Here is a 27,508-nt window from a genome sequence, read left to right as displayed (position 1 = left end):
TGTTTGATGCTTTAAACTTTCCGTTTAACAAGCACCATACTTCCAAACTGGGTACAGAACACATTCCTACAATTTAACTAGAACTAGTCCTTGGCTCAAAATCTTGTTTAAAAAAATCCACTTCTAAATACTTTTCCTGACCTAAATCACTGAACTCCAGCACATACAATTCCCAAATTCTTTTTTTTTTTTTTTTGAGACGGAGTTTTGCTCCTGTTCCCCAGGCTGGAATGCAATGGCACGATCTCGGCTCACTGCAACCTCCACCTCCCGGGTTCAGGCAATTCTCTTGCCTCAGCCTCCTGAGTAGCTCAGATTACAGGCACACACCACCATGCCCAGCTAATTTTTTTGTATTTTTAGTAGAAACGGAGTTTCACCATGTTGACCAGGATGGTCTCGATCTCTTGACCTCGTGATCCACCCGCCTCGGCCTCCCAAAGTGCTGGGATTACAGGCTTGAGCCACCGCGCCCAGCCGACAATTCCCAAATTCTAACAGTAGCTGCAACATGCTTCTCTGTTCACGTTTGTCCATAAGGCCACATCAAGTCTGTGATTGCTCTAATCAAAAGAATATGTGTAGGGTTAGACAGATACTGACCTTTCCCCTCTCTAGGACACCAATTATAAGACTGGGACATTCACAAACTGTCTCTGAATAATTCAACTCCCTTTAAAACCTTAGTGAACAGGACGGGGCTAACCTGCAGCATTTGGGAACTCACTCCCCCCACCCTCCATTTACATATAGAGGGATTTCATCCACCCAGAAAGTATACAGACTCTGCATCCCTTTGAAAACTAAACTGGAGAGAGAATGAGAAAAGACCTCAAAGGAAAGTAGATATCAGGAATGGCAAACACCTGCCCAGCCTCTCCATGGTGTGGAGCGAGTGAGTGACCCATGGTAAGTGAATTGGAAGGCCTCAGTGTGCTTTCCTTCCCAGGACATTTGCACTTTAACAGAAAGCAAATATTGAGCCAAAGAAGCAAAGCTCTAAGTGGAATTCCCTGCCTTAGCCCTGAAGAGGAAGTGGGGTCTCCTTGCGAGCTACTGTCAAGTAAAGCACATCTGGGCAGGGGCTTATGAAAAAGCTGGCGGAGCTGCCTGGCAGGCCAAGGCTTAAGGGGGTCTTTATCCCTTCCCTCTTGGGTGCTTAGCCTTGCTTTAAAAACCAAAGGGATATAGAGGAGTGCTTTGTGAGCTTTTCCCCAGCCTCCTCAGGGTAGTATAACTCTAGAAAACACACAGCAAGTAACACGCATCCCCAAACCAGTGCAGCTTCCACTTCCCTCTCCAGGCGCTGCTTCCTGAGCCTGGCACAGGCCTGGTGAGGGGTCTGGCCTCAGCCTCATCCCAGCTGGTGGTGCTTTGTGCCCTGTGAATGGCTAAGACGTACAAGAAACATTTCCACAGGCAGATCCCTGAACCAGGAAACATTCCTTCCTCTCCCGGACCCCAGGGCAGCACCAGGCTGTGTAGAACAAGCAACTCCAGTCAAACTTTAACCAACAGCTACTTCAAGGGCTTTGATGAAAAGATAAATGTGTGTTTTTTCTCTCTCTTTTCTTGCAGCAGCAAAGGAATCTAATAAACGTATATACTATATTTCAAAAAGAAAAAGAAAAAATCCAAAACTATTTTCCTATCCTGAAAGCAATCCTGCAACATCATCTCAGGGAATATTCCCTTACTGCTCTTTTAGGAAAAAAAAAAAAAAAAACAGAGAGAAAAATTTGAAGTGTGTTACACATTTAAATCTGAAAATCACCAAAACTTGGGATTTGTAATTTGGCATTCCTGATATTCATCTCCTGCTACTCTGGAGATGAACAAAAGCCGCACTTGGGAGCCACTTTTATGTCACTGCCTGAGGTATGAACCACTACCAGCTACCTACTTTATACAAACATCTCACACAAGACTGTCATGTGCAAATAAATTCTGAGTCTTTAAGAAAACTTTTCAAGATGTCCACTTCTCTGGGCTGGCTATTCTGCCCTGACCCATGTGTCCCCCTTGCTTTCATCCCTTCCCTGCCCTACTCTGTGCTCCCAGAGGCTGGCCCCCAGGGAACACACCACCTTGTCTCCCTATTGGCAGTCTTGAGTCAGGGGCCAAGCTCAGAAGGCAGGAGATCGGGGCATAGTGTCCTATCTACTCCCTGCTCTGTCTCTCTAGGGCTCCAGGAACACTCTTTCTTTTCCTTGCCCCTTTACGACTGGGGGTGATAACAACTTCCTGCTATTGCTTGTCCTGCGGTCCTGCAATATCCCAAGGACTGCCTTAGACTGACCTTCACCTCTGCAAAGAGTTCCTTCATTAATGTTTCTTCACTTGTACTGAATGAATTGGATTCTGCTTCCTGGGTGGCCCCTGCTAATCCCTCTACACTCCGTTTTCTTCCTCCAGACAGTGAGACTAAATCTGTCCCCAAACCTGTTTAGGGTGCTTGGGTAGAATGCATGGCTCCGAACAAAGACAAGCATAGAGGCAGGAGAGTGCTGGTGTCTGCCCAGCTGAAATCTCCAGCGAGGAGGGTGGCTTTATCTGGTTGCAGTTTTTGTCACCTCAGGGATCCTCAGAGTTGACGTCCACCTTCCCACTCCTGAACATCAGGACACTAGATGGAAGACTTTTTAGAAAACAGAGTTTGGGGATATTTTCCCCTTCTTTCAGTTTTTTCCAGTGACTGATGTTTCTGAGAAGGATTCTCTTCTTAAACCCAGCTCAGCATGGCACAGTAGCAAAAAGCTCCATTTTCTCTTTGTCATCCTCTCATTCCCTCTGGGATTTCAGCTTCACTCTGGCCACACCCCTAGAAGCCCATCAGGGTCCCACTTCCAGGTGCTAAACTGTCACTGCAGTGCTGTCTGAGGACAGCATGGTCTGAATGTGCACTCATCATTTCTGTGTGATGGCAACATCACCAGTGCACACCCCAGAACTGTTAACTTCCTGCTCATTGATATGGACAGGAGGCAGAGAAATACTGGGTAGAAGACGGTGGGAGGGCGGTCCTGGTAAAGGCCCCCCTCTCCAAGTGAGAACATGCATTCCTGTTTTGCTGCTCAAATATTGCCTTTTCCAAAATCACCCTAGCCCGCACTGCCCCTGATCTTGTATCCATCAAAACCCAGGCTCCACTAGCAGCAGAGCAGCAGAGAAGGAGAAAAGAGAAGAGGCAGCCTGATGTTCCTGATGTTGCTGAGAAGCAACTTGACTTCACAGGAATGGCTTGATGATGGGACCTCAGGGAAGAGTCTGGCGGGTGACGCTGAACCCCAGTGGAAGACCACCTTCCCACTCCATCCCCTTTCTAGCTCTTCATCCTTCTGAGAGTCACTTTCATCAGCACTAAAATCCCCCACATTTACCATTTTCAATTTGTTCGTGTGATCTGATTCTTCCTGGATGCCAAACAAGAGCTAGGGATACAGAGCGTGGTCATGCCGAGCAGTTAAACACTTAGCTATCTGCAGACAGCAAAACTAAAGGAGCAGTGTAACACATGCCCTCTGGGGCTCCAGGGGTCACAGGTGGCTCCTGAGATGCTAACTTGGAGCCACACAGAGTTCTGCTCCTGCCTGCATCGGGAAGTACTTGTACTGGCCCCTGCATCAACAACCACTCCTGAGAGGGACACCCTTTTCACGAGTCCCACCAAGGGGTCAGGGAAATTTTCCTGTTTCAACACCAGCAGATCTTGTTTCACTGGAGAACAGTTCATAGGCGCTAGGGAGCTAGTCTTCCCAACAGACCTGAATATCAGCAAAACAGACAGAAGTTTTTACTAGTGGAATTAGAAAGGCTGATAGTTAGGGTGTGATGCCTCCCACTTCCCTTTAAAGAGGGAATCTTGTGGACTGCAAAAAAAAAAAAAAAAGTTACAATGCAAGAACGACAATTGGTTCATTTACTATCTGGGACACCAGTAACAACTGTATATATTCTGACTTGACTTTACGTAAGTGAAAGATATTTTCCTCTGTCTTCCCAGCTAACATCCTCCTGCATGTATAGTGTCGAAGTCTAACCCAACAGAATGTTCTAGACTACAAATGGTCTCTCTTATCTTCCTTCTCCCAATTCCACCTCATCCAGCCTTACCCATACCTGCCTCCCTATGTAAATTTTCCTAACGCTCTTTCTCCTGGAGCAGAGCACTCAGTTCCCCATCCCCAGAGGCCACAGGTTCCAGCTTCCTTGCCAGTCACAGCTTTGGGAAGGAAACGTGTGCAGCCAGCGGTGTGGGTAAGTTTCCATGGCCTCCTTCACGGCTGCTTTCAGCTCAAAAATATTTTCTACCTCCAAATTTTTTAAAGCAGTTAAGGTTATGGGTAAGAGAGCCTTTTTGATCTTTCTGGGCCAAAGGATTTGCCCTGGAGAACAATCCTTATTTATTCAGGCAATGCTGGAGGACAGCGCAGCTGGGCTGCCCTAGCCCCGGCTCCCAGGGAGGATTAATTATAATTCCCAGATGTCCTGCAGCAACTTCCCCTATTGCTCAGCTCTGAGGGCTCTGGGCTGGCCAGTGAGGGTGAAATCTGCAATCATAGTAACATGAGTGGTGCTAGAGAGGGGAGTTTTCAAAGGGAATTTAAAATTTCAGACTTAAGATTTCTCCTTTCATTATGTAGTTAGTGAGCCAAGCACCCACCTCCAGGGATACCAAGAAGCCAGTGGATTATGGAACTAGGTGGAGACCATTACACAGTCAAGCATGGAATGTGCCCAGTGCAGGATGCCAGGCAGAGCAGGTGGGAATAATGGCCCTCATTTTAGGTCTGATCTGGGGCCAGCCAGTAACTGCCCATGGAAGCTGGGGCATAAAAAGCACGCACAGGCTCCCTGGACACGGCATTTGTTGCTGTGTCTCCTTCCCACCTCTGGTTCTTACTGACATGAAACAGCTACAAACTTAGGAATCAGTGAGGCAGCTATGCTGGGTGCCAACCCTGCTCCAGATGAGGGTATCAGAAAGCCCTGGCCATCCAGATTCCATAACGTGCCCTGGAGCAGGCTGGATGCAGCCCTCTGGACACACATGGGCAGCCTACCTCAAACGCAGTGGCCACAGCCCTCTGGACACACATGAGCAGCCTACCCAAAATGCAGTGGCCACAGCCCTCTGGACACGCGTGGGCAGCCAACCCCAAACGCAGTGGCCACAGCCCTCTTGACACACGTGGGCAGCCTACCCCAAATGCAGTGGCCACAGCCCTCTGGACACACATGAGCAGCCTACCCCAAATGCAGTGGCCTCAGCCCTCTGGACACACGTGGGCAGCCTACCCCAAACGCAGTGGCCACAGCCCTCTGGACACACGTGGACAGCCTACCTCAAACGCAGTGGCCACAGCCCTCTGGACACACGCAGGCAGCCTACCCCAAACGCAGTGGCCACAGCCCTCTGGACACACAAGGGCAGCACACTCCAAATGGTCTCATCCCCATTTTGCTGCTTGTTGTCAGTCAGCTCATGGGGATGCTCAGTGATTAACAGAGGAGCTCTTTCACTCCTAGTCATACACATCCATCAAAAGCTTTGGCCTTTGCTGAAAGAATTTAAAATGAGACTATATTTACAGATAAATAAGTAAAAATGACTTGCATCTATGGTATATTTTTCACCCCAGAATCTCAGAAGGCCTTGAAACCCGGAGCTTTGTATACCCAAGGTTGAGCCCTGTTACAAAATCCAATCTGTGGGGTGTGATAACAATGGCGTTTTGAAATCTCAGAATGTATCACACATGGAAAGGAGAATTGTCATTGTAAGAAAATAACATTCAAAATCTCTCACTGCAAAGGGCCATGCCATGAGTGGAAAGAGCTGTGAGAAGTCACCAGATGTGGCCCCTCCTCCAGTTACCTAGGGACATTTATTCTGGAACTTGGGCATTCCCCTAACAGACAGGGGCGGCTTCGACAGCCTGTGTGAGGGCAAGGGAGTGAGGGGACAGTCTTAGCCCATGACCAAGAAGAGGCAGCAGCAGACCCAGTGATGCCACTGCACAAACTAAATGCCTTCTCCTGCCCTGGCTCACCTGGTGTTCCCACCCTCTTTCTCCCTGCCTTCCCAGTGAAGATCTGGAAGCAAGTCTTCACTTCTCATACTCACCTTCTCTACTTCTACCTACCCTTCTACCCACTGCAAACTGGCTTCTGCCCCCACCATTCCACTGGTGTTATTCTGGCCAACCTCACTAATGCACTCCCTCTTGCCAAGTCAAATGGCTTTCAGACATCATTCTGCATGACTTTGCAAAATTCGTTGATAATCATGTCAGCAGTGGAAATAGCCATCACTGACAATGTATGTTGCGTGCATTTACTGCTGAGCACGTGATGCTGCACACTCTCCTAGGCATGTGGCGTGCATGGTCTCACAACCATCTTTTAGGCCGGTGCTTTAATTCTCTATTTGGAGTCAGGTAGACCTGAATGCAAATCTCTGCACTGCCGTCTTCCAGCTGTGTGATGCTACTCGGGCCTTGTAAGCTGGGTTTTTGCCTCTTGTCCTCGGCTCTCTACCGCTGGCCTCCTGCTTCTCTAACTCATCTGCCTTGGCCCCTTCCACTGTCTCCTCCTCCTCTCCCAGCACTTAGAATGGCCTCCAAATCTATCTCAACTCTGGCCTGTCTCCTAAACTCCAGACGTGCAGCTGTGTATCGGCCTCTCTCACCTGCGCGCCCAGTGGATATCTAAGAATCAGGAGGGCTGAAAGTGAACTACCTTTCCCTAAAAATCTGCTCTTCGTCTCACTGTACCTCACCTGTGTTTGTTCCTTCATTTATTCATCGAAATATGTATGCATGCCTACAAGGTGCCCTCCACGATTCTAGGCTCTGGGAGCACCTACAACACCACAAACCAAGTCCCACCCTTATTTCAGTCGGGAAGACAGACTAAACAAATGCGTCCATCACGTCAGCTAGTGAAGCCTGCTGCGAAGTAAACAAAAATGAGGCAGAGGGATAGAGGATGACACGTGTTGGATAGGCTGGCCAGGGAGCACCTGCCTCCCTGAGGAGCAGGGGAAGGATGGAAGGGTAGCAGTGCTTCTGCTCCCACAGTTGTTCAAGGCAGCAGTTTTCTGGGCATCTTCAACTTTGCCCCATATGCTCTACTTTCTCACAACCCATGTCTCTTTTATCCATCCTCTCCCCACTGTTCCTGGCTCAGGACTCAACACCTCTCAATGGGAGCACTGCACTGGATTTTGGTCTTTTACATTGAGTCTCAGCTCACCGTCAGAATAATCTTTCCAGGACACACATCTGTAAATGTCCTTCACTTGCTGAACACCCTCCTTGGTGTCCAGTTCCTATAGGCATAAGTCCCTGACCCCAGCAGAGTTCAAGTACCTCGTTTTCTGGTACCATCTTCCATTCCCACCTTCTCTCCTGCCACGTTCCCCAGGGAACACTCTGTGTTCTTCCCCACATCCCTGCCTGAGCCCAGGCTGTTTCTTTCCCTCAGAACACATTTCACAGCCCAGGCCCCAATTCTGAGCCAAACTGGACTGGCGAAGATTCCCTAACTGCCTAGTCAGAAGAGGTCACTTTTCCCCATCTTCCAGTTGTTCTCTGGGGGTGCCTCTGTTGTTTTGTATAAGGGTCTGCATTTCACTCGTTCAATACACATATGCCGAGTGGCCCCCGTGCACTGGACTGCACTGTCAGTGCCGTGGACACAGCTACAGATAAGACCAGACCAGGCCTCGGCTCTCACAGCAGTGACACTCTAGCACGATGTCGCCTCCATTAGGCTGGGCCCATGCACAATGCAGGTAATGAATCCCCGTTTTGTGTCCAATATGTGGTGTCCCCCTGGGAGATGCCAAGGAGACAGAAAAAAATGAGACAGGCCACTCACCACCTGAGAGCACCTGTGCCATGCGCAGAATCTTCTCTATGATTTTTGGATGAAGAAATTACGGGAATTATTTTTATTCCCATTTTGTGGTAAGAAAATAAAGACAGAAAACAATTAATTCAATTAATTCATATGCCGTGAACAAGGAGCTTGCTTGCCAGAATTCCAGATGAATTCGGTGGAACATAACTGCCTTTGTTCTGAATCACAAAGGGCTTCTTTTCACTCCATTAGCAACACTTCCTACTTGCCAATTTAATATGAAGTATAGATAAAAGAATATGCCAGCAAATTCTGCCATTAGGCAGTGGGGTCTCCATAGCTCAGCACCTGGGACTGGTCACGGTCTGTCATCTTCATTCGAATAAGGATGGTCTAGGGACTAAGTCTATTGTGATCTACGTACTCCCAGTGCCTAGAATAGCGCTTGGCATCTCGTGGGCACTCATAAATACTTTAAATGAAAGAGCAAGCAGACAGGAATAAGCATGAGGAAGAGCATCTTTTCAAGGAGAGGCAGGTAATTCACTCCTGGTCCCCTTGAGTCTTAGGTGCCCACAGGGCATCTAGGTGAGAAAGGTCAATGGACAGCAAAATGTCTGGGGTTGTCAGATGTTACCTCCCAAAGAAACACTGAACAATTCTTTAGGAAGTCATTTTGTTTGAATAACATTACTAGACATATGATGTTCTGTGATAAAAATTTTTGCATTCTGCACAAAAGACATAGCTTTTTACACTGAAGGAAAAAATGTGATTTGCAGAGGAAAGAATAAAATGAAGGAAAACAAAACACAAGAATCTAGAGCATTAAAAACAAAAGTTTAAGCCACATCAAACCAGTATCACTTGGCAGAGACTGAACCCAAAATGATGAACCTCAAAGTTCAGATCTTTGTGAATGATTTTCAGACTATAATGTAGGGAATATCCGAAAATTATCTAGGATTTAGTAAGATTTTGGATGAACCGTTCCATATCTCTCTTAGTTCGTTTTGTGCTGCTGTAACAGAATACAACCAACTGGGTAATTTATAATAGATAGAAACTTACTGGCTCACAGTTTTAGAAGCCTGAGGGGTCAGCACCTGGTGAGGGCCATCTTGCTGCACTATAACCTGGCAGAAGACATCACATGGGAGAGAGAGCATGCAGCAGAGGTCCAAACTCATTCCTTTAATAAGGAATCTGCTCCTGTGATAATAACATTAATCCATTCTATGAGGATTAATCCAGTAATCCATTTATGACCAGAGCCCTCATGGTCTAGCGAGATTGTGGTGTTATGGCATATATATATTTATATTCCATATATATTTTATGTTATGGCATATATATATATTTATATTTATATTATTATTTTTTTTTCTTCCATGGTTCCTGGCTCACAACTGCTACCATCCTTGGGTCTCTGAAGTACTGTCTTCTGTGTGTCTTTGTCAGGTAGGTTTAGGGTGGGGCTGGTCACCAGAAAGACCAAGGTAGGATTAGATAGTTGAGACTTTCAGCCCCAACCCCCAACCTCCAGAATGGGAAGGGGCTGAAGGTCAAGTTGATCACTCTAGCGGATGCTTTAATCAGTCATTCCTATGTAATGAGGCCTCTATGAGAACCCAAAAGGACAGGATTTTGAGAGCTTACTGACAGCTTAACACATGGAGGTTCCTGGAGAGTGGACGATTCAGTGAGGGCACTCAGGGAAAGGAGGCTCTGCATCCCTTCCCACATAGCTCCCATGATGCATCTCTTCATCTGTATCCTTTGTAATACCCTTTATAATAAACTGCTAAACATCGGTGTTTCCCTGAGTTCTGTGTGCCACTCCCACAAATTAATCAAACTCAAAGAGGGAGTTGAGGAAACCCCAACTTGAAGCCGGTCAGTCAGAAGTTCTGGAGGCCCAGACTTGTGATTAATGTGTTAGGAGAGCCAGTCTTGGGGACTGAGTCCTTAACCTGTGGGATCTGATGCCATCTCCAGGTAGATGCTGTCAGAGTTGAATTGGAGAAGAACCAACCGGTATCTGCTGCTTGGTATGTGTGGGAATATTCCCCACACCTTTGATCACAGAAGCCTCTTCCCTGTTGATGACTGCTGTTGTGGTGTGAGAGCACTGGTTGAGAGAGTTTTCTGACACACACCTCTTAAATGTGCCCCCCCTCAACATTGCAGCAAGGGAGGTTAAATTTCCAACACATGAACTCCGGGGGACGCACTCAAATAATGCAGCATTCATATACACCCATGTATAGTCAGAGAGTGGGTTTCACACTAGCCATGTGTACTTATAGACTCCAAATGTTTCTACTCTTTGATCCAGAAATACTACTTCTAAGGCTGTTTCTTAACAAAATAATTCAACTATGTACACCACAGGAGTCATGAATATATTATGTGAGAAAGTGGAAAACTGGAAAATAACTATAAATGTTTAACATTTAGTGAAGAATTAAATAAACCAGGGTATATTCACACCATGGAATATTATGCAATCACCACCCATATGAATCTGACAAGCCAATAAAAACATAGAGAAAGTCTGTGAAATAATGCTGAATTTCAAAGCAGAATATACAACAATTATGGACACTCTGACTGCACCTATGTAAAAAACATTTGAGGAGAAAAAAACCTAAAAGGAAAGGCTCCCAAGTGGTAGCAATAAGGCAGCCAGATTATAAATTATTTTTTCTTTTAGAAGGTTTGCTTTATTAATGATTATAAAAATAATTGCTAACACTTACGGGGCGCTTCTAACACTAAGCAATTCATGTGTTCGTTTCTCTTAATAATAATCCTATCAGATAGATACTATTAATACTCTTATTTTACAAGTAAGAAAATTGAGGTTTAAAAAGACTGAGTAGCCAAAATCACACACCGATTAGATGGTAGCTCTGAGGCTAGTTCTTGATCTGCCTCCTATGAAAGCCCAGGCTTTTAATCACTACATTATACTTCTTTTTTTTTTTCCCAATTGAAAGATGCATTGCTTTGAAAATAAGTCCATAATACAATCAAATGGCATTTCCTTTATGATGAAAAAAAGTACTGAGACCTTAACTGGATTGGCTCTAACTCTTTTAGAAATCTGTGTGGTGAGGGAGAGAGAAGGAAGCCAGTGTAGGGATGGCAATGACTTGGGACAGGCAGGGAGGGAGGAAAGACAGAGACCCCCAGGGTACCCACCTCTCCCGGGGCCTTGTTTGCATAATTCTTCTTGGCAGCCTCCTGGAGTTCCATGGCCTGCTGGATGTACATTTTCCCAGCGAGGATTTCATTTTCCAGCATCGACAGCTCTTTCAATGAAATGGGCCAATTCAACCGTTGTAAAGCCTGGTTTAAAACTGTTTTGTTTTCCAAGTACCGTATTGGTTTGTTTGCATCTAACCTAAAAAACAAACAAACGAGCAAAAAAGAGAGGAAGAAACAAAAAGCAAAGAAAATGACCATAATTGAAAAAACTATGGTAAGATGGTTGGTTAAGAAACTCTCCCCTGAGAAACATCTGTTGAAGCAAGTGTCAGGTGTCAGATGACAATGTCATAGCCATGCCCTCTGGTCCAACAGGACTTTGGTAGCTTGCAAAGGTTAAAAATAACCTTTAATTAATCTCTGTGAATTATGATAAGCACTTTTCCCTATTACCTCATTAGGTTATCTGATTTTAAAAAATATGATACACACACATTATTCAGCATTTTTCCTCCATATTTGGAGCCTAACATCTGGCAGAACCAAGCATGAGCTTCAGTGAAATTTCACACAACTATGCCTAGCAGTGACTCTGAAAAACAAAGTAAAGCAAAACTAAACAAACCCAAATATTTTCCTCAGTGCAGTAATTCTTATACTAGCTCATTTTAGCTATTTTTATCTCCTTTCCTCTTTGCAAGCCTAAATAAGTCTAAACTATTTGGCTTTGCTGTTTTGGTACATAAAGAGCAGAAGCCAAACTTTCTATGGCTGAAAAGCAGGCTGTAGGACTCCAGAGGAAGCTGGCGTGGTGTGATGGCCCAGGTCCTGGATTCTATTTCCAGTCTGAGCTTCTTCTGAGTCAGACACTGCTGGAAGGGAAGGGGCAGGGAGAAAGAAAACAATTCACGATTTTCACTCTTATTGCTGAAAGCATCACTTATTTCTTTAGATGTTGGATATTGGAAGAGTACAGTCTAAATTCAGCACAACCACAGGACTCAATCCACAGACAAACTCGTACCCAGAAGACAGCAAAACATTCTGATTGGAATGATGTCAGCAAGTTAGTAGAATAAAAACCCAGGACCTCATCCCCCTACAGAGACACTGACTTAACAATATATGAACCATATTGCCTTTGTGAGAATTCCAGAAACAAATTAAGAGTTTTCTTTGTACTTAGACAAGTACAAACCCAAGAAGAGCTGTATCAAGGACAGTAAGGAAGTTCGCTGCATTTTGCCTGCCCTAACCCTTCTTCCTCCTCCTCCCCAGGACAATGTGATGCAATTGGAAGAAAACTCCCCAATCCTGGGTTCTCCTTTGGAGAAGAGGGTGGAATACACATTCACAATTTTTGTGGGACTTCCCAAGAAACAGGCGTCTGTCTTGCCTGATTCAGAGTGGTGATGAAAACAGTGGTACATTTTGCATGTCAGTTTGAGACCTCTGAGAATAGAAATCAGTGCCGCAGCTTGTTCTATCCCTGGAGATACTGCAGTACTTCAGAGAGACACCAGGGAGAGCAAGATATAAAGGCTCCTGAAAGAAAAGTGGCAAACCTCTTTCAAATGGAAAATTACACACAGAGAGGACACATCCCCAGAAAAGGTTTCAGAGATTCTCCCAAGTCTCTAGCTGGGATAACTGGTGTAGCCCTTCACTTGTAAGAAGGCAGTTTGTAAAAATAGGATGAGATAGCCGTTTTTTCAAATGCCATAATATCAACTAAATATCGTAAGGCATACAAAATACAGGAAAAAGCACACAAAGATATGGGGAAATGGCCCAATTAAAGGAACAAAATAAATCTTTAGAAATTGATCCTAAAGAAATGGATATATATGGATTACCTGAAAAATAATTCAAAACAACCATGTTAATGATGCTCAATGAGCTAAAAGGTAACAGAAACAACTAATAGAATTCAGAAAAGTGATGCATGAACAAAATGAGAATATCAACAAAGAGATAGAAACTGTAAAAAAGAACCAAGTAGAAATCCTAGAGCTGAAGAATACAATAACTGGATTGAAAAATTCAATAGAGGGGCTCAACGGCAGACTTAATCAAGCAGTAGAAAGAATCAGTGAACTTAAAGAATAGGTTTTAAGTCATAAGTTGTTATAAGAATGAAGAATAGTATATAATGGTAAAAGGGCCAATCCACTAAGAGGATATAACAATTATGAAGATATGTGAACCTGGCATCAGAGCTCTCAAATACATAAAACAAACTTTGACAGAATTAAAGAAATAGACAGCAACCCAGTATTATCAGGAGACTTCAAGCTCCACTTTCAATAATGGACAGAACAACTACAGAGAAGATCAATAATGAAACAGAGGACTTGAAAAACACAGATCAATTGGACCTAACCAATGTATAGAGAACACTCCACCACCAACAGCAGAATACACATTCTTCTCAAGTACACATAGAATATTCTCCAGAATAGACTGAATATTAGGCCACAAAACAAATATTTTAAAAAAGAAAGTTGAAAGCAAAGTATTTTTTCTGTACAAAATGAAATGAAGCTAGAAACAATAACAAAAGGAAAACTGGATAATCCAGTTATTAAATCATATACTCTTAACCAATACGTCAAAGAAGAAATCACAAGGGAAATTAGAAGCGATCTTGAAACAAATGAAGGGAAAAAACACAACATATCAAAATGTATGAGATGATGTGAAAGTAGTACTAAGAAAGGAGTTCATAGTGCTAAACACATTTTAAAAGGAGGAAGTTCCCAAATTTAACTTTACTTTTCAAGGAACTAGAAAGAGAATAAAATGAAAGTCCAAGTTAGCAGAGGAAAGAAAATAATAAAGATTAGAAATAGAGTACAGAAAAACAATAGAAAAAAAAATCAATGAAAGCAAGATTTTTTTTTTTGAGACAACCAACACAATTGACAAATGCTTAGCTGGATTAACCAAGAAAAAAAAAGAGAAGACTCAAATAACTAAAATCAGAATGATTTTCCACGTAGAAAGTGGAAACATTACAACTGATGACACAGAAATTAAAAGGATTATGAGACTACCATGAACAATATTATACTGACAAATTGCATAACCAAGAAGAAATGGATAAATTCCCAGAAACATACTGCCTACTGCTAAGACTGAATCATGAATAAATTTTAAAAATCTGAACAGATCTATAACTAGTAAAGAGATCAAATCAATAATTAAAAGCCTCCTAACATATAAAAGCCCAGTACCACATGGCTTAACTGGAGAATTCTGCCAAACAATGAAATTATTAATACCAATTCTCCTCAAACCTTTTCCAAAAGATTAAAGAGGAAGAAATACTCTTAACTCATTTTATGAGACTGGAATTATGCTGATGCCATAATCAGACGAAGATGCTATAAAGTGAAAGAAACTACAGACCAATATTCTTGATGAACAGTGATGTAAAAATCCTCAACAAAGCAATAGCAAACTGAATTAAACAGTACATTAAAAAGATAATCACCATGGAAAAATGGGCTTTATTCCTGGAATGCAAGGATAGTTCAACATATGAAAATTAAGGTAATATACCACATTAACAGAATGGAAAACAAAACCCACATGATTATCTCAAGTGATACAGATAAATCATTTGACAAAAGTCAACATCCTTTCATGATTAAAAAAACACTCAGCAAACTAGAAATAGAAAGAAACTACCTCAACATAAGGACGCCTACAGCTAACATTGTACTCAATAAAGAAAGACTGTAAGCTTTTTCTCCAAGATCAGAACAAGGCAAGAATGTCCACTCTTGCCCCTTTATTTAACATAGTACTGAAGTCTTAGAGAAATTAGGCAGGAAAAAGAAATGAACAACATCCAAATTAGAAAAGAAGAAGTAAAATTATCTCTGCTGGTAAAGGACATGATTTTCCACGTAGAAAACCCTAAAGATTCCACAAATACTGTTAGAACTAATAAATTCAGTAAACTTAAAGGACATAAAATCAATGCACAATATCAGTTATATTTCTATACACTAACAATGAACAATCAGATAAGGAATTAAGAGAATAATTCCATCTACAATAGCATCAAAAATAATAAATTATAAATAACTTTAAGGAGGTGAAAGATTAGTACACTGAAAACTACAGAACGTTGCTGAAAGAAATTAAACGAGACACAAATAAAAAGACATTTTCTGTTCATGGATTGAAAGACTTAATTGTTAAAATGTCCATACTACCCACAGTGATGTACAATTCAATGCAATCCCCATCATGACCCAGTGATATTTTTTGTATAAATAAAAACACCCTAAAATTTATATGGAATTGCAACAGATACTGAATAGCCAAAATGATCTTGAGAAAGAAGAACAGATTTGGCAGCCTCATACCTCCTGATATCAAAACATATTACAAAGCTACAATAATCAAAATAGTGTACTGTCTTTAATGTAATCAAAGCAGTGGTACTGGCATAATGACAGACATATTGAATAATGGCACAGAATAAAGAGTCCATAAATAAGCTCTCATATCATCTTGCCAAGTGATTTTTGACAAGGGTGCCAAGACTACACAATGGAAAAATGACAGTCTCTCCAAGAAGTGATTCTGGGCAAACTGGTTATCCATATGCAAAAGAATGTTGAACTTTTCATTTAAAACAGACATAAAAATTAACTCAAACTGATTAAATATCCAAGCCTATAAATCTCCTAGAAGAAAACAGGGATAAAGTCTCATTATACTGAATTTGACAAGCTCTTTTGGATATGACACCAAAAGTGTAGGCAGCAGAAGCAAAAACAGACAAATGGGACTATGTTAAACCTAAAACTTGTGCATCAAAGAAAATAGCTTCAAATCAACAGTGAAAGAACAACCTAAAAATGGGAGAAAGTATATGAAAATCATAAATCCAAGAATGGGTTAATGTCCAGAATATATAAAGAACTACAACTTAACAACAACAACAACAACATAATCCAATTTAAAAATGGGTGAAGGGCTTGACTAGACATTTCTCCAAAGAAGATGTACAAATATCCAGGAAGCATGTAAAAAAATACAGAAACACAAATCAAAACCACTATGAGATAACCTTCATATCCATTAGGCTGCTTCAAAACTAAACCAAATAGAAAATAGGAAGTGTTGCCAAGGGTGTGGAGAAGGATTCATGAAGCTCAGAAAACTTCAAGCAGGATAAACTCAAAGAGAGTCACACCAACACACATTATAATCCAACTATTAAAGGGAAAATGGAGAATCTTGAAAGGAACAAGATAAAAGTGACCTGTTATAAATAAAAACTCCTCCATAAGATTAACAGTTGATTTCAAATTACCAGCTATGGAAGCCAGAAGGTAATAAGGTGATATATTTAATGTGCTGAAAAAAACCCACTATCAGTAAAGAATTCTGTATCTGGTAACACTATTCCTTCAAAAATGAAGATAAGATTAAGACATTATCAGATAAATAAAAGGTAAGTGAGTTTGTTACTAGTAGACTTGTCATAAAAGGAATGCTATAAACAGCTCTTCATGTTGAGGTGAAAGGACACTAGAAGATAATTCTAAGCCACATGAAGAAATAAACAGGACTAGTAAAGATAACTACATAGGTAAATACAAACTCTAGCATTCTTGTATGTTTGGTATGTAACTCCTTTTGTTGTTGTCTTTATTTTTTAAGAGACAAATGCATAAAATAATAATTATAAGTGTTAATGGGCACACAATGTAAAAGATATAATTTGTGACAAAAACTATATAAAGGAGGGAAGAAGCTGAATAGGAACAGTTAATGTTGCCTACTAAAACTATATCAATTCAAACAGGATTGTTATAAATTTAGGAAGTTAACTATAATCCCCATGGTAACCACTAAGAAAATAACTAAAAAGTATACAGAAAAGGAAATAAAGAGTGATCACAATGACACATTAGAATGAATCAAAACTAAAAGAAATATTGGGGAAATAGAGGAACAAAATTTTGACATGCCAAACAAGTAGCACAATGGCAGAAGTAAATTCATTATTGATAATCACTTTAAATGTCAATAGATTAAACTCACCACTTAAAACAGAAAAACTGGCCAAATGAAGAAAATAATGATCCAACTATACGTTCCTTAAAAAGAGATTCACTTTAGATCTAAAGACACAAATAGGTTAAAAGTGAAAGGATAAAAAAGATATTCCATGGAAATAGTAACCAAAAAGAGTTGGAGTGGCTGTAATATTACCAGCAAAATAGATTTTGTTATAAACTGTTACAAGAGACAAAAGGTGACATATTATATTGGTAAAAGTCTCAGATCATCAAGCAGATATAAAAATTAGAAACACCCATGCCCAATGAGCCCTAAAATGAGTGAAACAAATGTTATTAGAATCACAGGGAGGCACAGGTAGTTATGAACCAGTAATTTGGTATCCATGGAGAACTGGTTCTAACATCCCTTATGGACACCAAAATTCACAGATGCTCAAGTCTCTTAAATAAAATGGCACCATATTTGCATATAACCTACACACATCCTTCTGTATACTTTAAATCATGTCTAGATTATTTATAATATCTAATACAATGTAAATGCTATGTAAATAGTTGTTATACTATACTGATTTTTACTTGTATTGTTTTTTATAGCTGCATTGTTATTATTATTTTTTTCAAATATTTTTGATCCATGGTTGGTTGAATCATGGATGCAGATCCCACATATATGGAGGGTCAATTGTGTAAAAATAGTTGGAGACTTCAACACATCACTTTAAATAATGGATAAAACATCTAGATAGAAAATGTAAAAGAAAATAGGGGACTAGAAAACACTATAAATGAACTAGACTCAGCAAACATATCCAAAACACCCCACCCAGCAGCATTAGAATATTAGAACGTTAAGTGCACATGTAACATTTTCTGGGATAGACCACATGTTAGTCACAGCAATTCTCAAGATTTTAAAAGGTCAAAATCACAAAGCATATTTTCTACCCACAACGGAATAAAGCTAGAATAATAATGAAGGGAAAACTGGAAAAATGAAAAATACATAGAAATTAAATACCACATCCAAACAACCAATAGGCCAAAGAAGAAATTACTAGAGAATTTAGAAAACAATATGAGATAAATAAAAATGAAAACACAATGCACCCAAATTTATGGGTGCAGCAAAGCCAGTGCTCAGAGGAAATGTTATGACTGTAAATTCCTTTATTAAAAAGATAGCTCTCAAATCAACGGCCTAAATTTACACTTTAAGGACCTAGAAAAAGGAGGGAAAACTAAACCCAAAGCCAGCAGAGGAAGAAAATAACAAAGAGCAGAGCATTTATAAACAAAATATGGAATAGAAAAGAGAATCAACAAAATGAAAAGTCTGTCCTTTGACAATATCAACAAAATTGACAAATTGTCAGCTAGACTAACTAAAAGGAGAATATGTATAATTACTTCTATCAGAAATGAAAGCAGGCACATTACTAATGGGCTTACAAAAATCAAAAGAATTAAGAGAATACTGTAAATAGTTCTATGCCAAAAATAGATAATCTAGATGAAATGCACAAATTCCTAGAAACAGATTACCAAAATGACTCAAGAAGAAATAGATAATCTCAACAACCTATATGACAATTAAAGACTTTGAATAAGAAATCAAAAACCCCCAACCAAAGACAAGTTCAGAAACAGATGCCTTCACTGGTGAATTCTTCCAAACAAATGATTAACAACAATACTGCTCAAACTCTTCCAAAAAATGGATGAGGGAATACTTAACAGTCAACAAGAATAAAATTATCCTGATACCAAGGCTAGACAGACATGTCAAAGAAAACTAAAGACCATTTTCTTTATAAATATGGGCATAAATATTCTTAATAAAACACTAGCAAATCAAATCCAACAGAATATTAAAAGGATTAACATCATGAGTAGGTAGAATTTACGCCAGAAATGCAAGAGTGGTTCAACCTAAGAAAATCAAATGATTTAATATATCACATTAGTAGAGCAAAGGGAAAAAATTACCAACAGGTGATCATCTCAATAGATATAGAAAAAGCACTTGACAAAATTTAATACACACTTTTCACAATAAAAACAATCAGAAAACTAGGAATACAAGGGAACTTCCTTGCTTTCTCACTGTGATCAAGAACAAGACAAAAACGTCCCCTTTTACAACTGCTATTCAATGTTGTTCTAGAAATACTAGCTAGGTCAATCAGGCAAGAAAAAGAAATAAAAGTATCCAAATTAGTAAGGAAGAAGTAAAATTATTCCTACTTGCAGATGACATGTTTCTATATATAGAAAATTTCATAGATTCCCCATAGAATCATTAGTACCAAGAAATTTGGCAGGGTTGCAAGGTATGAGGTCAAGACACAAAATTCAGTTGTGTTTTTATGTGCCAGCAATGAAGAATCTGAAAATGAAATTAAGAAAACAATCCCATTCATAATAGCATACAAAGAACAAAATAACAGAGGATGTGAAAGGAATGTATACTGAAAACTATAAAACATTGCTGAAGGAATTAAAGATACACTGAATAAATGGAAAGGCATCCTACATTCATGGATTGGAAGACAATATTGTTAAGATGGTAATACTCTTCAAAGAAATCTATAGATTAAATATAATCCCTATAAAAATTTCAATTTTTTTTGCAGAAATAAAAACATCAATCCTCAAATTTATATACTATTTCAAGGGGCCTGAATAGTCCAGATAATTTTCAAATAGAAGATCAAAGTTGAAGGACTCATACTTCCCAATTTCAAAACTTAATACAAATCTACAGTAATTAAAACAGTGTCAACTTGCATAAAAATAGTCATATAGACCAGTGGAATAGAAAGGAGAGTCCAGAAATAAACCCAAACATTTATAATCAGATGATTTTTGACAAGGGTACCAAGACAATTCAAAGGGAAAGCATAGTCTCTTAAACAAATAGTGCTGGATAAACTGGGTATTTAAATGCAGGAGAATCAAGTTGGAACCCTGCTTCACACCATATCCAAAAATGGATCAAAAACCTAAATTTAAGAGCTAAAACCATAAACATATTATAAGAAAACAAAAGGATAAATGTTCATGACTTTGTATTTGGCAATGGATTCTTAGATTTGATCAAAAACACAAACAACAAAAGAAAAAAAAAGATAAATTCACTTCCTAAAACTTAAAAACCTTTGGACATCCAAGGACATTATGAAGAATATGAAAAGATAACTCACAGAATGGGAGAAAACACTGGCAGATCAGATATCTGATAATGACTTAATACTCAGAAGTCATACAACAAAACTCAATAACAAAAACACAACCCAATTTGAAAATGGACAAAGAACTTGATTAAATATTTCTCCAAAGAAGATATACAAATGGACAACAAGCACATGAAAAAATGTTTTTAACATTATTGGTCATTAAGAAAATGCATATCAAAACCACAATAGAATAGCTTTTCAAACACACTAGGATGACTTGAAAAAAATAAAGAAAAATATCAAGTGTTCATGAGGAGGTAGAGCAATAAGAACCTACCACCTGATCCAGCAATCCCACTACTGGACATTTATCCAAAAACAGTAAATCAGAATATATCATAGGGACATCAGCACCCTCATGTTTATTGGCAGCAAGATATTGAATCAAACTGAGTATCCATCAACAGATGGATAAAGAAAATGTGATTTTATATATATATATATATATATATATATATATATATATATATATATATATATCCATTGTGTATACTGGATGGATACACAATGGAATACTATTCAGCCACAAAAGGAACAAAATCCTGTCATTTGCAGCAACATGGATGGAACTGGAGGTCAGATGTTAAGTGAGATAAGCCAGGCACAGAAAGACAAATAGCACATGTTCTCACTCATCTGTAGGAACTAAAAAAAAAAAAAAAAAAAAAAAAAGTTGATCTTATGGAGGCAGAAAATAGAATTGTAGTTACCAGAGGCAAGAAAGAGCGTGTGTGGTGGCAGGAGAGATGAAGAGAGGTTGGTTAATGAATACAGACATACGGTTAGGTAGAAGGAAAAAGTTCTAGCACTTGCTAACACGGTAGGGTGACCATAATTAACAAGAATTTATTGTATATTTCAAAATAGCTAGAAAAGACAACTTGAAATGTTCACAACACAAAGAGTTAATAAATGTGTAAGGTGATAGATAGCCTAAACACCCTGATTTAATCATTACACATGTGTGCATGTATCAAAATATCACATGTACCCCGAAATATGTACAATTATTATGAGTCTATAAAAATATTTTCTAAAAATGGCGTAGCCACTGTGGAAAACAGTTTGGTGGTGCCTCAAAAAGTTAAGCATAGAATTACCATGTGACAAGTAAATCCGCTGCTAGATATATACCCAAGATAAATGAAAACATATGTCCACAAAGAAACTTCTACACGGACGCATATAGCAACATTGTTTCATGATAGCAAAAAAGGAGGAGCAACCCAAATGCCTGTCAATGGAAGAATGGACAGACAAAGGTGGCGTATATATGCATATGTAGTACTGACACATGCTGCAACTTGGATGAACCTTGAAGACATGAAGTTTTTCCATTAACTAAGTAAAAGCTGCCAGACACAGAAGGTCACATGCTGAATGATTCCCTTCATATGACATATCCAGAGTAGCCGAAATCATAGAGACAGGAATCAAACTGGTGGTAACCCAGAAAAGCGGAGATAGGAATGGGAGTGATTAATTTATGGGTACAAGGTGTTTTTCTGGGGTAGTGAAAAAGTTTTAAAACTAGAAAAAGGTAGTGGTTTGCAGAACATTTTGAATATTTTAAATACCTCTGTATTGTATACTTTAAAACAGCTAATTTTTAGGTTACGTAAATTTCACCAAAAAAAAAAAAAAAAAAAAGTGAGGAGGGAATGGCTTACTTTTCTTTTTCCTCTTGAGATAATGCTCGCCAAACAATTTTATTCAAGCGCCTGTTTAAAAAAAAAGTCAATAATTTAGTAGCAATACTTCATTTCACGGCAGAGGGCTGACCCCAGGCACTGCAGTGGGAGCCCATCTAAGCGTCATCCCCTCTGAGTCAGGCCCTGTCGTGTGCTTAAAGAGACTGGATGTGTCACCCCAGCATCACTGCAGCAGCCTCATGGCTTTGTGGCAACTGCATCAAACATTAAAGATGGGCTCAGTGCCTGTCAGGTAAAACCCAGACTGAGCAAAGGCAGTTGACAAACTGGTCTTCATTATTTCTGTTTTAAGCCATTTCTAAACACCCACAATTTTTCTTCTTATGGAAAACATAACCCTGTTCTTTACTCTGCTTTCTGTAGACACTTTTCTGCCCGGATTCTCAGATCAAAGGAGATAGGATTGGATTCGGTCATAAATAATAGGATTGGGACACAGTTTAGAGATCAAGCAGCCTGGCCACCTTGTTTTCCAAATGAGGCTGCTGGGGATGGGCAGGCAGCTGGATGTGAAGCACCTTGCTCACCCACGGCTGCTGGCTGGCGGTACTCAGACTCACCATGTTTTCAGAGGGAAGCTGTCGACCCAAGAAAGAAGGAGGTTGAAGTGAGTGGTTTCTACAGAGTGGCTATAGCTGTTCTTTTGGCTATTAATCAGTGTTGCTTTTTCGGAGTTTCCAGCCCAGTTCTGTGTCAGGAGATCATTATCCTGAAGCAGACTTTCTGGCCTATAGGGCACAGAACACTGGCTCGCTCCAGAGGTTGTGAGCTGGTGTTCCATTAAAAGCACTGCAGACATACAATGAGGTAGGAGCACGCTACTGCTCTTCAGGAGGCATTCTTCTAATCACTGGACCCAGCATTAGCAGGACAGGGCTCAGAGAACACATCTGGGATAGGCGCATTCTCCTGCCCTGCCCTCCCATTATGAGCCTGGTGAGAACACAGAAAGGGGGTCTGCGGTAGTGAAGAGGGTAGATTCCAGAACCACAATGCAAGGCCCAAAGCTCAGTCAGCTTCTTCTCTTTGCTGCGAGACTTTGGGGCAGTGCCCAACTTTTCTGTAAAATGGGGATAGTAATAGTACCTCTCCACTCCTAGAGTCACCATGAGGACTTGAGCTAGTGCGTACACAGCACATAAATTGTGTCTGATTCAGGTAAATGTGCTGTAAGTGATGGAAAAAGAGTCAGGAAGAGGGAAATAAACCAGTTCAGTGCTACTGTCTCACTTGAAATGTTTGGTTCTTTGGGGCCTATTTGGAAATTGGCTTTCTTGAATTACGTGATTCAGGTAATAATGATTAGGGTTTCCAAGACTTGTTAAAAGGATTATAGTATGCATTTTAGCTATCTTTTGTGCTTTTGTAAGAACAACCATTCACAATCCCCTTAAATGTAAATGTTCAGAGTAGAGGCCGTGTGGTGGGGAGGCTGGGAGTGTGGGTAAGGGCTTTGGCACAATGTGGCTCTGGGTTCAAATCTTGGTGTCCTCACTTTGCTGCTGTGTTATCCTGTGCTACATAGCTTCTGAAAACTGTTTGCTCATTGATAAGACAAACTAACACCACCTGCCCTTGGAATCCTTGAGAGGATTAATTGAGATGTGTATATAAAGCGACCAGGAATAGCTCAATGTTTATTCCCTCCAGATTCTGAAGAACAAGGCTTAGAAATGCTGAGTAATTACCCACTGGTAAATGTGGGTCCAGTTTGCTAGCACAGGTCTCTAACTTTAATTCTATACTTTAGAAAATATTTTTCCAGGAGGATATTTTTATAACCTTTGTTACTCCCCTATTTTCCGTCTTCACTGAAATATTTCAATGACTATACTGACTGGGGAGGCATCTGAGGAAAGCCACTCAGCAAGTGGGATGAGGGAGTCCCTGTGGGGTTTGTGCTCCCCACTGGACCCAAGGGCCTCCTGCAGCTGGTCCAGACCCATGATTCAGGGATTTTACTAACAACAGTTCCCCTCTTTGTTGCAGGAGAGTGCAATTTGGCTAAGGGATTGCATTCACTAACTTTCTCTATCTCTAATTCTCAAATCTGCTTGTGCCAAAAGTTGACTCATTTGCAAAGCAACTTGTAACTAGTGACACTTCAGAAGGCTGAGGAGCAGCTGGCGCAGCAAATTGGAGACAGTAAGGAGAGGTTTCTAAGCATGGTATCAGAGCCAGGTTAGAATGGATGCCAATTCTGTGATCTGAGAGCTGTGACCTTGACCTTAGACTTTCAATGAAAGTAAGCAGCAGAAAAATCACTCCAGAGTCTAGCCAGCCCTGGCAATATTCACTCAAAGCTTATACTCAAACACACAAAGCCAAAATTGCTGCCTTGATTCTTAAAATACTGAGATGAAAGGGCTCCCATGCATGGGCACTAAGTGTGATCCCAATAACAAGTTTCTGTCATTATTTTGACCAAAAGACTGTAAGCATTCCATTTGCCTGGTCATCCCTAAACATATGGATTTATGGTTACATGAAGGTTATTTTTAAAGTTAAGGAGTTTTGTTGGAAAACTCCTTAGAAATGTTATATTAGGAATGGGGGTGGTAAATGTGTCATTAATTATTTTTCATATTCTGCATATCTTGAGAAAAGTGAAGCAAAATGGAAAAAGAAATTGACATTTATACCAACAACACTCTTAAACACTACTGACTGCAAATGATCAGGAAATTTGGTTCTGTATAATATTCATGCTAATACTAATATTATTAAATAACAATGTTAAATAATCTACTTGATAGAAACATCAAATTAGCAATATCAAATAACAATTCAATCAGTAACTTAATTATTAAAAATCAATCATGTTAAAATTGTTAATAATTTTAAGTTAATATAACTAATAACAATACAGTAACAATATTTCTCTAGAGGCTTTTCCAGATTCACTCATTGAAAGAAGGAGGACAAATGACTTTATATTTGTTTTGGTTTTGCTGCTAAGAAAGGAGGCCTCCGTTTGGCCTGGGAATGGGGGCCCTTGACCTTTCCTGAAATCCTTGGGAAAAGGTCAATGCGGTGGGAAGAGCCAGATGACAATTTCACTCCATGCACTATGGTCATTTTAGGGTCAGCAGAGCCACAAGTGAAAGAGAGAAGTAAGGAATATCAGTTCCCATTTATATGTGACTTACACAATCCTCACTCAGACCTGTGAGATAGATTCTGTGAACAAGGAATCTGAGACTCACAACTGTCACATGCTGGTGTCAGAACCAAGCAGGAAACCCCCGCAAACCGTGTGACCACAGAGCTCTATCTAGCTTGTGGCCCTGCACCAGACATTCACAGGCCAGGTAATTATAGCACTCAAATATTTGGATTATTCAAGCAAACTACATTAGAATTTGAATGGCATTGTCATATTGTATTTTGAATGACCGAATTTGAAGAATTGAATTATATAAAATTTGAATAGTCATATACATACGGCACCTGCTAGGAATAGGGGGTGAAGGAGGAAACAAAGATGGCTGAGCCCCTGGCCTTGGGAGCTGACATCCTAGAGGGCAGAAATGGTCATCAAGCCACTGCCCTTGTAGAAGCCATGAGTGCTCTGAGGGTCACATGCAGGGTGGGTGTGGAGAAGCACTCCTGAGAGGCCTCTCTGAGGTGGGTCATTGGTGCAGAGGTGAGAAGGGATGAAAGACCCAGCTGGGGACAGCAGCCTAACAGGAAAGGAGCCGAGCTAGGAGACAAGGCCTGTCTGGAAGTCCCCGACCCACGGGAAAGGGTGAGCCTTGAATAGCTCATCCTGTTTCCCAAAGAAAGGCTCATCCTTGGTTCTTCCTTTCTCTCAGGTAAAGATTCAGAAATTCTGAGAAGCCCATGGAGGCTGCTGAGAAGCCCAGTAAGGCAGCCTCCACTCTTTGGTGAGGGCAGCGGAAGAGGCTCACATTAAAAGGGGCATGGAGATGCCTGGGATGGGCACCATGGGACAAGGACTGCCATTGGACTGGATCACGTGCTTCACGGGACAGGATCAGGACTTATATTTGTTTGAAACACAGCTAGACACATTGCAAAATGACAGCAGACCAACACACGCTGGCCTGGGCCAATAGTTAACTTTCCTGAACTTTATTTCACCTGCCCATGTGGTGGCAAATGACAACCCAACTGCACAGTTCCCAGAACTGACGACAGGCTGGCCTGAAGAAGCTGGAATGCTCAGAGTTTAAGTTTGTGCACCCAGGATTAATTAAGGGCTGGGGACTGGGGAGGGAGGTGACTACAGCATGGACAAGGATTGGCGTAGGAGCAGAGGCTCCTGTTTCAGCCAGAACACAAGGGCTATTCTCATTGCCATCAACTTGATCATCATTTTGAACTTGATAAAAGAAATTTTAAAATTAAAAAAAACCCTGTTATTTCTGTTATCTCATTATTGTTGAGTTTTATTAATCATTTTACAGAATGTTAGATTCCAAAACAATCAGAGGCATTCTGCTAAAAGGAAAACTTTAAGGATCTCATGGAAATGAGATTTTTTAATAGATTTTGGAAAGGGAAGACGGTTTCTTTAAAACCTTGTTGAAAATATTCAGGTACAGTACTTGATGCAATGCCTAGCATGTAGGAAGCCCCTACATTAGCTGCTGCCTCTGTTGTTGATATTCCTTATGAACAACTTTTTTTAGATGAGTCTCACTCTATCACCCAGGCTGGAGTGCAGTGGTGCAGTCATAGTTAACTGCAGCCTCCAACTCCTGGGCTCAAGTGATCCTCCCCTCTCAGCCTCCCAAGTAGCTGGGACTACAGGCAAGCACCACCACACCCAGCTAATATTTATTTATTTATTTTTCATCACATAATTTTATTTTTATTTTTGTGGGTACACAGTACATGTATATATTTGTGGGTTACATGAGATATTTTGATACAGGCATATGATGTATGATAGTCACATCAGGGTAAATGGGGTAGCCATCACCTCAAGCATTTATCCTTTCTTGAGTATGATGTTAATTATACTTTTCTAATTATTTTTAAATGTACAAATTATTGTTGATTGCAATCACCCTGTTGTGATATTATTTTTTAAATTTTTTTATAGAGACAAGGTCTCTCTATGTTGCCCAGGGTTGTCTCAAACTCCTGGCCTCAAGGTGGCCTCCTGCCTTGGTCTTCCAAAGTGCTGAGATTACAGGCATGAGCTGCCACACCCAGCCTGAACAATTTTAAATAGCCCCTTCATTTTTTTATTGCATTTTAGGTTTTGGGGTACATGTGAAGAACATGCAAGATTGTTGCATAGATACACTCGTGGCAGTGTGATTTGCTGCCTTCTTCACCATCACCTATATCTGGCATTTGTCCCCATGCTATCTCTCCCCAACTCCCCACCAACTGCTGTCTCTCCCCTATTTCCCCCCAACAGACCCCAGTGTGTAGTGCTCCCCTCCCTGTGTCC

The 27,508-nt window shown here is 40.5% G+C and overlaps 1 protein-coding gene across 2 annotated transcripts in view; it reads right to left on the bottom strand.

The window, feature by feature from the left end:
• VWA3B (von Willebrand factor A domain containing 3B) overlaps window positions 1-27,508 on the bottom strand; it is a 236,056-nt gene that overhangs the window by 30,802 nt on the left and 177,746 nt on the right. For both annotated transcript variants that reach the window (XM_074403828.1, XM_074403831.1), the window contains exons 21-22: window positions 22,039-22,089; window positions 11,074-11,275 (exon numbers count right to left, since the gene is read on the bottom strand). In XM_074403828.1, the coding sequence (XP_074259929.1) occupies window positions 11,074-11,275; window positions 22,039-22,089 (253 nt within the window). The remainder of the gene's footprint in view (window positions 1-11,073; window positions 11,276-22,038; window positions 22,090-27,508) is intronic.

This window comes from Saimiri boliviensis, chromosome 1, assembly GCF_048565385.1.
Source record: "Saimiri boliviensis isolate mSaiBol1 chromosome 1, mSaiBol1.pri, whole genome shotgun sequence".
NCBI lineage: Eukaryota > Metazoa > Chordata > Mammalia > Primates > Cebidae > Saimiri > Saimiri boliviensis.
This window is presented reverse-complemented; position numbering and strand designations above follow the sequence as displayed.